The sequence below is a fragment of the Octodon degus genome, unplaced genomic scaffold (assembly GCF_000260255.1).
Source record: "Octodon degus isolate 3935 unplaced genomic scaffold, OctDeg1.0 scaffold00102, whole genome shotgun sequence".
NCBI classification, from domain to species: Eukaryota; Metazoa; Chordata; class Mammalia; order Rodentia; family Octodontidae; genus Octodon; species Octodon degus.
In genome coordinates, this window is record NW_004524678.1 from 2,574,320 (window position 1) to 2,589,000 (window position 14,681).

General features: G+C 39.9%; 1 protein-coding gene and 1 long non-coding RNA gene across 4 annotated transcripts in view; one reads left to right on the top strand and one right to left on the bottom strand.

The window, feature by feature from the left end:
• The window catches only part of Txndc16 (thioredoxin domain containing 16), a 126,378-nt gene extending 119,640 nt beyond the window's left edge, over positions 1 to 6,738 (top strand). For all 3 annotated transcript variants that reach the window (XM_023723756.1, XM_023723755.1, XM_004638789.3), the window contains 3 exons: positions 512 to 672; positions 1,664 to 1,854; positions 6,374 to 6,738. In XM_023723756.1, coding sequence (XP_023579524.1) covers positions 512 to 672; positions 1,664 to 1,854; positions 6,374 to 6,627 — 606 coding nt within the window. In that variant the 3' untranslated portion in view covers positions 6,628 to 6,738. The remainder of the gene's footprint in view (positions 1 to 511; positions 673 to 1,663; positions 1,855 to 6,373) is intronic.
• A 4,522-nt stretch (positions 6,739 to 11,260) lies between these two features.
• The window catches only part of LOC111818789, an 8,946-nt gene continuing 5,525 nt past the window's right edge, over positions 11,261 to 14,681 (bottom strand). Inside the window, exon 3 of the long non-coding RNA XR_002822700.1 lies at positions 11,261 to 11,271. This is a non-coding gene — a long non-coding RNA (uncharacterized LOC111818789). The remainder of the gene's footprint in view (positions 11,272 to 14,681) is intronic.

The window sequence follows — 14,681 nt, forward strand, 5'->3', positions numbered from 1 at the left end:
AAGTGAGATTGGTTCTTAGATTTTCTTTACTATTTGTTTTAATTATGCCAACATACCCACAGCATTGGAAAAAGCTAAATTAATTTTTAAGTAGTCATGGGATTATTTAACAGTTATATTTTTAAATTTCTGCATGTACTTTCACTCCACCTTTATTAGAGTAAAATCGTAACAAGAAGCTTTTGTGAGTCATGTATATGTTTGCTAACCTGGGCTAGGTAGTAGCATAAGCAGTTAGGAATATTAAATTTATTAAAGTATATTAGTAATTTTACTTCAAAAACTCATTAAGATGAGATGGGATCGAATAAGAAAACTCTTGAGATTTATAGTTATTGCATGGAAAATCACTATGTAAATGGAAATATACTTGACTGCATTGTATGAACTCAAATCGTAGGAGTGATTTGAATGTTGTTTTCTGTTTTATCCATTGTAATTTCCATGCATTTAATTTTAGTGTTTTTTTTCTTCTTTTGTTTTATTTGGTTTGGTTCTTCTCTTGTAACAGCCAGAAATCACTGTGGAAAATCTTCCCACTTATTTAAGACTTCAGAAACCATTACTGATTTTATTCAGCGATGGCAGCATAAATCCTCAGTACAGAAAAGCAATATTGACACTGGTGGAACACGAACACTCGGATTCATTTACTCCTGGCTGGCTGAATCTGTAAGTCTGTTTTACTTTTTCTTATAAAGGCAAAGATTGTGTAATTCTCTTTTCTAGGAAATGACTCTGTGTAATTCTGCATTAGCAGTTCATATGAGACCAGATACCTTGTCATTACATTTTAGCAATTAAAGTCCTGCAGATGGCACCCTAGATGATCTTGTTTTAGACTGCGTCTTATTCTACAATAAAAATTCAAGTAATAATTTTTCTGATTTTTGAAAATTAGAGAAATAGGGCAGTATATAGTTGTTTAAAGTTTTATGAACAGTACATCTTACTGCTGGAGATGCCATTGTCCCGAGTAGCTTTCCCTTGTGAGTTAGCTCTGTGTGGGATTTTGCATAAGGTGGCATGTGCTACATTAGGAACACTAGGTGTCTTTAATTTTTTCTGTAGAGGAACATAATTATTTTCATCTCTTTGAAAGATTCATTATTTGATTAAAACCTTCCTTTTCCTGAGAAAAGGCACAACTTTGTTTGGAAAAGTTGTATTTATAAAACTAAATGTCCTAGGGCTGGGGAGACAGCTGGGGGGGTGTAAACATCCGCCTGGCAAGCACAAGGACCTGGATTCGATTCCCAGTACCACGTGCTGTAGTGGCCTCAGAACCCCAGGCACACTGCTGCCCACGGAGACTGGGCATGCTGCCACACACTTGTAATCCCAGCACTGGGAAGGCTGAGACAGGAGGATCACTACAAGTCTGCGCTGCATAGTGAGACCCTGTACCGAACAAATAAATAAGTAATTACAAATAAATATCCTATATAAGTATGTTGCCGATTAGGGTTTGAGCTGATGTGAACAGAAAGCTTTTTAAGAATCTGATTATGAACAGCGTATTCAAAGGGTGTTTAAGATGTCTTTTCGTAAACTTACGGACTTGAGACCAACTAAAAGTTCAGTGTTCCATAAACTGTTATTTTCATTTTTTAGTTAAAGAAAGACCTGCTACTTAACCTATTTGACTTGTTTCCTCTCATAGCAAGAATACTCCTGTGGGCAGAGGAGTCCTGCAGGTGTATTTTGGCCGTCTGCCTCCTCTTCCTCTTCTGGTTTTGGTGAATCTGCATTCAAATGGCCAAGTGTTCGCGTTTCCTTCAGACCGGCCTATAAATGAACAAAACCTTGCACTGTGGCTTAAGAAATTAAAAGTAGGACTAGAGAATCATATCAGTAAGTTTTCTCTTAAAACACACAATTTTGCATTTTGTTGGATGGATTTTAAACTTTAATTATAGCTAACGAATGCTAGGAGGAGTTGAACTGTAATGTTTCTAAGTACCCTAAATATTAATACATTGATAGCGTTGCCTGTGACAGCTTCGTGCGTCCTAAAGGGCAGGGCTCCACCGGGGATAGCTGCCTACCTGCTGAATGGTCAGCTTGTCTACTAAAGCCTCTTTCTTCTTTTGCATTTTAATTCATTAAACCCATATTGCTAGGGCCGGCCAGGTAGCTCAGCAGACTAAAGTGTCTGCTTAGGCAGAACGCAGGAGCAGGGGTTCGATCCCCGGCACCACAAGCCATGCCGGCCCCGCTCCTGGGGCACACTGAGATGGCGACTGAGAATGGGCATGGTGGCGCATGCCTGTGATCCCAGCACTTGAGAGGCTGAAGACAGGAGGATCATTACGAGTCTGATCTATGTAATAAGACCCTGTACCCTGTACTAAATACATTTTAAAAAATGCGTATTGCTTCTGTAGATTGTCAGTATCTTCAAGCATGTGGCTTTGTAGTTTATTCACTTTAGAAGACTGTTGTAGTGGGAACAGTGACCTGCGGAAGCATGAGTGCTTTGCCTGACATTGTGCACGCTGCAAGCCAGTTCTTAGGTCGCTTTCTTGTGTGCGTGCCAGGTTTTCTTTTTTCTATAACTACAAGCAAATATGTTTTGTAGAAAGTGAGAACATTTTGTGTGACACTGACTCTAAATTGCTGAAAGTGTGTACCTCTACCTGGAGCTCCACCTGGTTTCTCCCTCAATACTAACTGTTGTTACTATTGCTTTATGTGGGTTGGCCTTTATGTTGTAGGCCAATACTTTATAGAAAGATACTATCAAAATAGTATTCATTGAACATAGTGCTAAGTGTATTTTAGGGATTATCTGGTGTAGTCTAACAACCCGATGGGGTGGGTATTACCCAGAGAAAATAAGTACTCTGCTGTTTTAGCGAATTCAGTAAGAGCTAATGCATAGAAAGTCATAATTAACCAGCAAATGAGGAAGCTTGGATTCCAGCCTCTTTTACTCTAGATCCAAAAATTTTAATTGTCAGAGGAGAAAATACATATTTATGCTGTACAGCGTGGTGTTTTGATACATGTACACCTTGTAGACAGATTAAATCAAGCTAATTAACATCTGTCAGATACACAGCATCTCCTTGTGATGAGAACATGCAAAATCTCCTGGTCGGATTCTTCCGTATAGGATGCACTGGTGTTTACATGGTCACCATGCTGTACGACAGAGCTCCAGAATTTACTTCTCCCCTCTGCCCAGCTTCATACTGTCCTGCCAGCATCGCTCCGCTTCTTGCCCTGTGTTGTGCCCGTCTTCTGGCAGCTGCCTTCAACCGCTGCTTCTTCGTGTCTCTTTATTTTAGATTAACATCTTTACAAGTGAGGTTATGAGGCCTTTGTCTTTTTGTGCCTGGCTTATTTTCCTAAACATAATATCTTTTGGAGTCATTGACACTATTGCAAATGACAGTCTTTTCCTCCGTTTTTTAAAGCCAATAACATTCTTTTTTAAAATAATACTAAACATTATTTCTACTTTGATTTCTTTCTTTTTTAAAAAAATATATTTTAGTACAGGATCTACAGGGTCTCACTACACAGATCAGACTCAGTGATCCTCCTGTTTTCAGCCTCCCAAGCACTGGGATCACAGATATGCGCCAGCACGCCCGGCTCAGTCCCTATTTCAGTGTGCCCTGGGGCCAGATCCAGCACAGCATGTGGTGCTGGGGATCGAACCCCAGTCTCTGCATTTGCCTAAGCAGGTGCTTTAGTCCCCTGAGCTATCTGGCTGGCCCTTTATTTTTTTTTTTAATTTTTAAAATAACTTTTGTACTATTTTCCATAATAGTTTTACTAATTTATATTTCCCACCCACCATATAGAAGGGTTACCTTTTATCCACATCCTTACCCATACTTACTTTTTGTCTTTTTCATAAAATTTATTCTTAAACAGGTATGACAGTTTGTTGTGGAAAACGCACAAGTCCTTTGCTTAATTTTGAGTTGAGTGGTTTTCTTGCTGTTGGGTTGCTTCTGTCTTTTGGATATTCAGCCCTTTCCTATGTGTGGTCTTCAGAGATCTCTCCCATCCTGCAGTCTGTCTACTCTGATGTTGCCTTTGCCTAGCACAAGTTTTGTCTTTGATAAAAACAGTCTCCTTGGTCTGGCTTTGTTTTTGTTGTTTGTGCTTCCAGATCATATTTCTTAAAAGCTCCCCAAATTGCAAAAAACAAAACAATTTTAAGAGGCTCTTTCCTTATGTTTTCTTCTAGTAATTTAAGACTTTAATCTATTTTGATTTGATTTTTTTTTTGTTTTGTAGATGAGACTGCTAAGCATCTAACATTGTTCTTTTAACTCTCATTGCAATACACATTGAACCCAATACACATACTAAAGACTTTCTCAGTTATGTGCTTATGGTACTTTTGTTGAGACTGGGCGTGGTGGCACGCACCTGTGATCCCAGCTCTTGGGAGGCTGTAAAAGGAGGTTCACTATGAGTCCGATCTAGTAGTAAGACCCTGAACACCCTGTAGACCCTTCCCTAAAAACAAAAATACAAAAAAAAAAAAAAAAAGAAAGAAAGAAAGAAAGAAAGAAAGAAAGAAAGAAAGAAAGAAAGAAAAGATTAGTTGAGATTAAGTAATTGCATTTATTTCTGGTCTCTACCTTGTTCCACTGGGCTATGTGTCTGTCTTGTGCCACTAGCCTGTTTTGTTTACTGTAGCTTTGTGTAACATATTTTGAAGTCAGGTAACTATAGTTTTTTTAATGATTGCTTTGCCTAAATTAATTTTAGGGGTTTTTTTAGATCAAAAGTATTGGGATTCTAATGCAATTGCTTTGAACCTGTAGATTGCTTTGAGTAACCCAGACATTGTAACATTTTTTTAACTCATGAGCAGGGATATTTTTCCTTTTTTTCTTAAGTTTCTTTCATCAGTATTTTAAATTTTTCACTTCCCTAGCTAAATTTATTCCTATATATTTTATTATTGGATGCTATTGATATTTTTTTCAGTTGGCTTATAGTTAGCATATAAAAATGCTGTTGATATGTCAGTTTGATACCTACAGCTTTACTGAATATATTTATTATGGGAGAGTTTTTGGTGGAGTCTTTAGAGATTTTTAAAAAGATTGTATCTTGACTCAGGTCAATAATTTCTGACATTGCCAGTTAAACAGAAGACCCAATGCTATTATGGGCTACTGGACTCTTTTAGAATATTTTGCTGAGTTTACACACCTATAATATTCAATAACGGAACTTAGAAAAAATGGGGTATACAGATGAATGTCCATTTTGTATCTGTGTATTCAAAGTGGCTGGGATAGATATATAGTTACTTCTGTTAATGAATAGAATGATTTGTTCTAATGGTGTTTGTAAATAGGATCACAAGTCCACATCTTATACAGCAATTAACCACTAAGAAGAATATATGCAGTGTATTATTTGTTGAAAAAGAAAAAAAAAAAAAGATTGTATCTTTTGTAAGCAAGGATAGTTTAATTGCTTTCTTTCCAATTTGGACAGGACCAGAAGTTTGAAACTCAAGGAAAAAGGCCTTGCTCAGAATGTATGATCCTGGCTTCTGATGTTATAATTGGTCCTTTTCTGAAAATAGAGAAGTTTATGTTACAGCAGAGGTGTTATATGTTAATTTATATTTGCATATTAGCCATTATTTTACAACTGTGGTAACAGAATTAAGGTTTTAATTTAAACAAGTGACCACATGGCAACCTAGATCATTATTATACCAGGCAAATGTGTGAAATTTGATGTAACAAAAAGTCTTACACTATGTGAAGATTTTATCATGTAACAGATTGTGCAATCTTCTGGAATGATTCATAAGAAATAGTTAAGTATTTTAACATTGGGGGAGGGAGGGAGGCAGGAGACTTTTCATTCTAAGAACATTACATCTGTTTATATGTAATGTTAGTTTTAAAAAGCCTAGCAAGCAAAAGTTAACAGGAGGTAACATGATAGATCCTTTTCCCCTTTATCAAAATTTATCTCTATGTAGAAAATAACTTGTAATATAAAAACCAGAAATAGCTAGTAATGATAAATATTTAAAAGTTAAAAATTTGTGAGCTGGGGAGATAGCTAAATGGAATAAGTGCTTGATTGGCAAACGCAAGGTCCTCAGTTCAATCCCTGGTACCCCCGCCAAAAATAAATAAATGAATAAAAGTTTGTATTAGTGCATATTTGCAGAACATAATTATTATACTCATTGTGGGGAGTTGGGACAAATATAGCTAGTTCTTGTGGCACTAAAAAAAATCCTTCTTAGATAAGTAAAACAAAAATCTTCATGTCTACAAATATATGTTGCAAAATAAATCACTTCTAAGTATATTCTTGTGGTAGCTTTGTAGGTGTTACCTACTCATTAGCCCTTGGCTGTGCTTTCCAGAAATCTTACCTGCTCAGGAGTGGAAGCCCCCGCTCCCAGCTCACGACTTCCTAAGCATGATGGATGCTGCTGCAGCTCAGCCTCCCCCTGGGAAAGCTCTGGGGTGCGGGAAAGCAGCCCCCGTGCAGGAGAACGAGAAGGAGCAACACGAAGATGAGCTGGCAAGGAGGAAAGAGCCCGTTGAAACCCTGAGAATAAAGCATTGGAATAGAAAAGAAACGGAGAAGTCTCTTAGGCCCCATAAAGAGTTATGATGCTCACAAGTGAATGGATTTCTTGGGGCTGTAATTGACAGGATGAAATTTACTTAAAAATGTATTTCACCCACTAAGTGTACTCCCATTGGCTTAATATTAAAAATTATTGAGATACTTCCTTTCCTTTCCTTTTTTTGTGCCAATACTTCAAAATACAGGCCTGGCATACCCTCAGTTCCATTTCTCAGGCAGAGTAGCCTTAGCTCAGGCGCTCATTGCCCACGCGTGTGTGACTGTTGTACCAGAAAGCTCGGTGCCAGACAGAAACTGGTGTGAGTAATATAACTTCGCTGTAGCCGCATCACACAGCTGGTGGTTGCATTTGTTTTCTTGTAGTCATGATGGTGTAAGCAGCATTTATTAAGAGAGTGCTCGTGCTCCTGTGGGACAGTTTTGACCTCATGATGAGACACAGCTGGTACCTGCAGGGCAGCAGCAAGGGCTGCTGCCAAATACCCTATGTTGGCCCTCCGATAGCAGAGTTATCCTGCCCCCAAGTCAGCCAGGGATGTGGAAAAGAACCAAGCAAGGCTAGGAATAAGAAATACAATCCTTAAAATTTAAAGTTCATATTATACACACTTATATATCACACAGCTGAAAAGAGGGAGGTAACAGAAAGTTAGGCCCCTGGAAATTATTTGGAGTATACCAGGGACAAAAGATTTGGACACTGCAGGGGAGCAGAGCTAATAGAAAAAGACTCCTCCATCTGACTCGCCCTCGGCTCGCAGCAGGGGCTCACTCCACACTGACCCTGTGTGGGCTGAAGGGCTGGGGAGACTGGTCACAGCTCAGTCCATGAGCCGGAAGGTTCAGAACGGAGGAGTTGGTGCTGTTCCTTTAGTCTGAGGCTAAAGGTCTGGAAATGCCCCAGTCACTCATCCAAATTTAAATTTTCAAAGGCTGAGGAGTCTGGAGCCTCATCCACGGTGACATCCCGGCACGGGTCACCTCCCGCTGATGTCCAGCATGTGTGGGTTCAAGAGTCTGCCCTTCTGGTTTTGTGTTCTAGCCAGGCACGCGGCCTGGATGGTGCCATCCCTATTTCAGCAGAGATCTCCATTCAGTTCGATGACTTGCAAGGCAGGCATTTCTGGAAGCACCTTGGACACACCTAAAGTGTGCTTTGTTTATCTCTCAATTTAGTCAAGTTGATAATGAAGATTAACCATCACAGGCAAAAATCATGAATGAAAAATTTAGGAGACAGAGTAATAAAGATTTAACATACTTAGTAGGAGTTTTGGAAAGACAGAACAGGGTTGAAACAGAAACCAAATGAAAGGACAACAGAATTTTTCAGAACAATGAAAAACACTAATTCACAAATTTGGAAAACTTTTTTTTTTTGTTTTGGTCTTCTGAGTCAGGGTTTCTCTATGCAGTTCAGGCTGGCCTTGAGCTCACTTTGTACCCGAGGCTGGCCTTGAGCTCGCAACAATCTTACTGCCTCAACCTCCCAATGCTGGGATTACAGGCATGCACCACCACACCTGGCAGGAATCTTATAAATAGATTAAATGAAAACAATTCTATGTTTGACATACGATGAAACTATGAACATTAAAGCAAATAAAATCTTAGGAAGTTGAAGAATAAAAATTATATTCAAAGAAGTGCCAGTTGGAAACGGCTGCGCCAGCAGGTAGTACAGTAATTTCAGTAGGCTACAAGGGGAAAAACTGTTGACATAGAAATTTGTGTCCAGTAAAAATATATTTTCAAGAAAAAAAAGAGATAAAGACATTTTGTGGATGGCAAAACGGAGTTCCCATCAATAAGATACGAACTTTGAAGACACAAACTTCACGTGGAAGGAAAGAGAACAGGAAAGAAACGAGGGAACAAAGACCTGCCGTGGTTTGGCGTCTCCAGCAGGCTGCACACTGAAGCCGAATGTCCTTTGTGAGCCATTCAGAGGCAGGACCGTTAGGCGGTTGGCTCCTGGTCACCCTGCCCTCAGGGATGGCTCTATCCATCCATGGGTGTGTAGACTAGAGGACTGGAGGAGTATCATGGGGGAGGGCGCTTTGTTATAAAAATAAACTCTTACTCTGGTCTCCTTGCTCCATCTTAGCAGGTGATGCTTTTCCACCGTGGCCCTCGCCACAGAGATGTCGAGCAGACGCTGGTGCCATGCTCTGGACTTCGGAACCATTCGGTAAGTTAACTGAAGCTCAGCGATAGCCACAGAAAATGCACTAAAATTTAACAAAGTGGTAAATATGTGGCTAAATCTGCGTGAATGTTGATAGTATAAAAGAATACCCTGTGGGATTTTAAAAGCAAAGAATGAAATTAACGTATACACTGGCAAGGAGGGAAAGAGTTGGAGTTCCTGGTTAATCTGCTCTTAACTTGCCTGAAAAGAGGATAAAATTACTGATTGATCTTAGGTTTCCATAAATATGCATTTTGCAATTTGTAAGTTATCTACTAAAAGAATCGGAAACTGTCAAACCAAAGGGAAAATTTATAGGCACAAAATATGATGAGACAAAAGGCAAGGAAAGAAAATAACTGAAACAAAATATAGGACAAATAGCGCAAAATAAGAGAGCAGTTTATTCTGAGGTGTTAGTAAGTGCATGCAAATAGATCATGTCCCAATCAAAACTCTGCCGGACATGATTTTAAAAGTCCATTATATAGCATTTACAAGGGATTTATGTTAAATATGCAAGAAAATTTAAAGTGAAAGTACAGAAAAAAATATACATCATACAGTTTTCTAGGAAATTCAGATAAACCTTAATGTTAGGTAAGATACGTCTTAAATAAAAAACCATTATTAACAATCGTCACTGTCTTGATTACTTTTCCCTTGTTGCTGAGACAAAATACCCGACATTCAAAATTAAGGAAAGACTGATCTAGCTCACAGTTTGTGGAGGTTTCAGTCCATAATGAGCTGGCTCCAAGGCAGGGTGGCACATGGCACAGGGAAAGCAGTCCAGGGTGGTGGAAGACAGCAAAGCAGCAAGAGCAAAAGTGGAGAGCAGACCTCTTTTCTCCCTTATGTCATACTGGGCCAGCCCCTGGGGTTGGGGCGTGAAATACACCGTCTCCACGCTTGCACAGGATGAGGGTGTTTACCAGGTGAATACCCTGGCCCCTGCCGAGTTGCTTAAACTTCTCGAGTTGACACAGCATATCAACCATTACAGTCACTCATCATGTCAGTTAGTGCACCAGTAAATTATAACAGCTGCAATAACGATGTGGCATCCAATTTACAAAGTAAAAGCAGTAGACAAATCATGTTAGATTTTTAAGTAACTAATGGAGGGAAGTTATGGAAGATTTAGACAATGTCATTAATCAAATTGACCTAACACCCAATGGCTGCCGAATGCACATTCTTTTCGAGCTCACTGAACATTTATAAAAGTTGATGTCTATAGGACTGGCTGTAAGGCAGGTCTAAATTGTTAAGAGGATTAAAATCGTTGACAACATGCCCACTGATCCTGATGTAATTAATCTAGAAATCAATAGCAAAATGATACCTACAGACATGGAGTTCAGGAGCCGAACATACAGCATGTGTTTGTGATAAAAATCTAGGCGACATGTTGTGTATTACTGGAAAAACTTGGAATTAAGCCTGACTGTCCCCATTTGCTTAGCGTATGGTAACAGAAAAGTCTTTCCTGTCCATAATCCTTCTGCTTGAAATTTACACACACACACACACACACACACACACACACACGTATTTTATATATATATATATATATATATATATATATATATATAGCGTCAAAGTGGTGGTGTAGTATTGGCTATTGAGTAAGCTGACAATTTAGACATTTCTCCCACTTAGAGTTGATTAATGTTCTTACACTTTATGGATGCAGGTGGTTATTTCACATTCTCTTTAAGATAGGCTCTTTTTTTCTTATTAAGCTATGATAATGGAAGCCTACTGATGAGTTAGTTTGGACAACCTAGGGTCAACTTCTTGCATAGGCCTAAAGATCTTTTTTTAAGACATGCAGAATCTGGAGTCTAGTGAAATTCTCCAGACAGCCTTGTTGACTTAGGGCAAAATTTCACGTCAGCCTTTTAATCAAATAAAGTGCTCATTTCCTCTGACATTAAATTCAGCCTGGATTTGGTTCTCATGTGGATATCTTGTACATTTACAAAGGCTACATTTGAAGAATTAATTTTCCTCACATTAGACGTATTTCCTTGTCTGAGATACGTCATCACCAGCTACCCAGTTTTGGGATTACAAAAGTCCTTCTTCGGAATGTCTGTTTTGTTTTACAGAAAGCGGTTCGTGCACTTAAACCATTTCCCCAAAGTTCCAGGATAGAACTCTAAGGACAAACACCCCAGAAGGTCTCGACAAATATGAACAATAACTAAATCCCTACTTAGATGATATAAGAAGCTAAGATCATTATTATTCCTAAAAACACTTTAAATCTATGGGGCTGTGGTTATTGGAAGATGTTCTCCGCAGATATAACCTAATAAAGGTGTCATTCAAAGAAATTTTGGTTTGGTAAGCAGAATTGATTGAGAACACAGGCATGTCCAGAATATTTGGGACCTGAAACGTGTGTAGCATGCTGGTTAGAGAAGGGACTTTTGGTTCAGACAAAAGAACCTTTAAATGTGCAATCTCTAGCCATGAAGTAAGTTATTTAAAATTTTACACTTTAATTAGTTCATTGGTGAGAAACTGCACACCACAATGCTGAGGCTTAAACTGTGATGACTGTCACCTTGAAGACAGATTCCTTTGTAAGAAAGATTTTCGTATTTGCCCAGTAATAAATTCTTATAATAAAAATTCAAAATACATAATATAGAGATAGATATAAAAATGCAATAACTGTTTCACTTCCCTTCAAATCCAATTATAGAGTCAAATGGTTCCATTTGGTTTCCATTTGACCTACAAGTTTCACTTCTTTCTTTCGGATTTCAGAATCCTTACACTGAAATATAATTTTAAAAATTAAATATGCTTTTTTCATGTATGACATTGAACTCTGTTAACTATTTCATCCATACTAGGCACACTGAGGTGAGTAGGGAGAGGTTGTGGAAGAATCTGTCCCATTGGATCATTGTCCATTGTTGCTTTTTGTAGTGGGGCTTGCAATTCAAGACTGGACTTTAAACTCTAGCAGGCATTTAGATTTTTACTCACAGTGCCCTTTGTTTGGCTGCAGCAATACCCTGTTGTCATCCTGGAGCGTGGTGCCTTAGAGCACTGTTGTATTCTGAGTAGCGGACTACTAGGGGTCGTTGGAGGGCCACCTCCCTTGTGGGACTATGTAGCCCTTATGGTTACAGGTGTCTGACATGTGACTATGAGTGTGAATAGTGTCAGCTAAGGATGCTTTACTGCCATGTGACAGATCATCCAGCAGCAGCTTAGGCACACGGGTTGTGTTTTACCCAAGTGAAAAGAAGCCTGCGGCTAACAACAGCTACCCAATGTTAGCAGTGGTCTAGGTTCTTTTGCTTCTCTGCCATAGCAAAATGGCTTGTTTCCACCTAACTGTAAGATGCTTATAGGACCTGAAGTATCTACATGTATATAAGGTAGGAAGAAGGAGGAAGGGAGGGACTCAATACAATTCTTAATTGTAGGAGAATGAAGGCTAAACCAACACCCCCCCCCCCGGAACCTTTCCCCTGTGTAAAATACATGGACCAGAGCTGGATCACATGGCCACTTCTACTGCCCAAAGTGCTGGGACTCAGGTCCTGCATTTGGTTTTCCAGCCTCTATACTGGGAAATGGAGTAGGCAGTCCCCAGCCTGTCACAGGAGGGCAAGTAGGAGAAGGAGGAGTGGGCTCTGCCTATTCTGTTTGGCCTCCAGAGTGTAGCCACACCCAGTACAGACAGGAGGATGCTCCGAGAGTCCTCCATTAAGAAGCTCCAAGCCAAGGAGGCCTGACCCCTGGTGGTTAGTGCTGCTAGCGACTTGCAACTTGGTTCTCATGCAATCATTGCCCAAGGTAAATATGCCCTGAATGTGGTTGTGGGGTCCCTGGGGTCTCTGACTCAGGACTACTCTGTGCCTCCTGTCACCAGTGCTGGGCGCACCTGATCGTTCTCCTAGCTGTCTATCCCCAAGGTTAGGCACACTGTCTACTTCCTTGCCCCTGAGGCTGGTGCAGCAATACTCTGGCTCGCGGAAGGTCTCCTGAAGCCCAGGGGTGCTTATACAAACCAGCTCACCCCTTTGTGGAATGTGGGGCACTCAAGGAGATTGTTCTCCGTCTATCCCTCTCCATTGGCGGGCAGTCTTAGCTTACATTTGCTTAACTTATAAGAATAATTCAAATGACTTTGGAGAACGAGAAAATCAGAGAAACAAAGTTCAGTTTTTCCCACTTAAAAAGATATTTGGCCATACCCCCCCCCAAAAAAATATATATGCAGTTATTGCAATTCTTGCAAATAGTAAAATAATTTGAAGTACAAAGTAACACATCTTTAGATCATATTATTCATTCACTTTCATCCATTCCTTCAACAAATATCTCTGATGCCTACTAATGCCAGGCCTAAGCGCTGGACATAAAGTCACATCAGACACTGGAGGAGGGTTCAGTTGAGGACCTCAGTGCACAGCATGTGAGGGAGACAGGGGACTCACAAAGTGGCCAAAGGTTTTGCCGGGTTGCATGGTAAGTGCCAAGCAGGGGGATGGAGGATGATAGGGATTCTGAGGATGGGCAGCCGAATGTCAGGTCAGGGGCTCGCAGGCTTCCCAGGGGCAAGGATGCTGGGAAGGTCCTAGGTCTAACATGTGCTAGAGGACTTGCCAGGGGGAGCCAAGGGCCTGGGTGTTGGCATGAAGGCTGTCTGAGAAGCAGTGTGAGTGGCCGTTCCACATGGAGCAAAGGTGTGTGGAGGCAAGAGATCTAAGAGACCAGAGAGGAAAAGGATCTACATGCAGCAAAATGTTAATAAGTTTGAACTCTGAATCATAGGTTACTCATGAGGATGACAAGCTTATTAGGTGATTTCCCATCCTCCCCTAAGAGTGGAAAAGTGTACTTCCAATGTTTCATTCTGATGGAAGAGGAAAATTAAACATCTATGATGAATTGAGTGTAAAGCCGATGGTCTCCCCGAAATGACAATTACAATCATTTTAGAGTAATAGTCTCTTTCTGCTTGCATTAGCTTAAGTAGATTAAACCCTCTGGAGATTTAAAAGTTGTAGTGAATGTTTTATCCTGGAAATTATAATGACTCAGATATTCTCTAGGGCAGAAGTCATTTCCTACAGTCATTTTTCTAAGCTATTAGAGCACCATTTCTCCCCCTGCAGTACAAAGTGCCCAAAATGGGAATCACTAAACCTCCTGTAGATTCTCTACTAATGGTTCCAAGCAAAAACTGAGGTGGAGGAACGGAGAGACCAGTATTTGCACCTCATGTTTCTTCCTTTAGGTTGGCTTCAAATTGTGCTGTCATTTCTTTAGTTTCCTAGAAGACAGTGACTTTGAGGAGCACATTGTTTATACTTCGAAGTCTTCATGTAATTCGAGAAGTCAGAGCGGGTAAAATGTATTTTTGATGTGCTCTATTTTCAAGTAAACAAAAACTTTTTTGTCAGTTGACTTTCAACCCTTTTAAAGTTATGTGCTGGTTTACTCTAAGGTTTTGTACTGGGAATGTTACAGAAGATCATTAGTGCTGATATTGTTCTTAAAAATTTTTTAAAAATCTTTCTTTCTTTCATCCAGGGTCTTGTTATGCAGCTCAGACTCATAATGATCCTCCTGTCTCAGCCTCCTAGGCACTGAAATTACAGGCATGTGCCACTATGCCTGGTTTTGGTGGCCAGCACAACACACCTGAGGTTCTGGGGCTGGCACAGTACATGGTACCAGGGATCGAACCCTGGTCCTTGAGCTTACCAGGCAGGAGCTTAATACACTAGACTATCTCCACAGCCTAATGTTGATATTCTTGTTCCTAATCCTATATGTGTCATGGCTGCTGCAGAAATGAGTAACTGTGATCTTATTTTACTCTGGATTCCACAGCAATATATATATA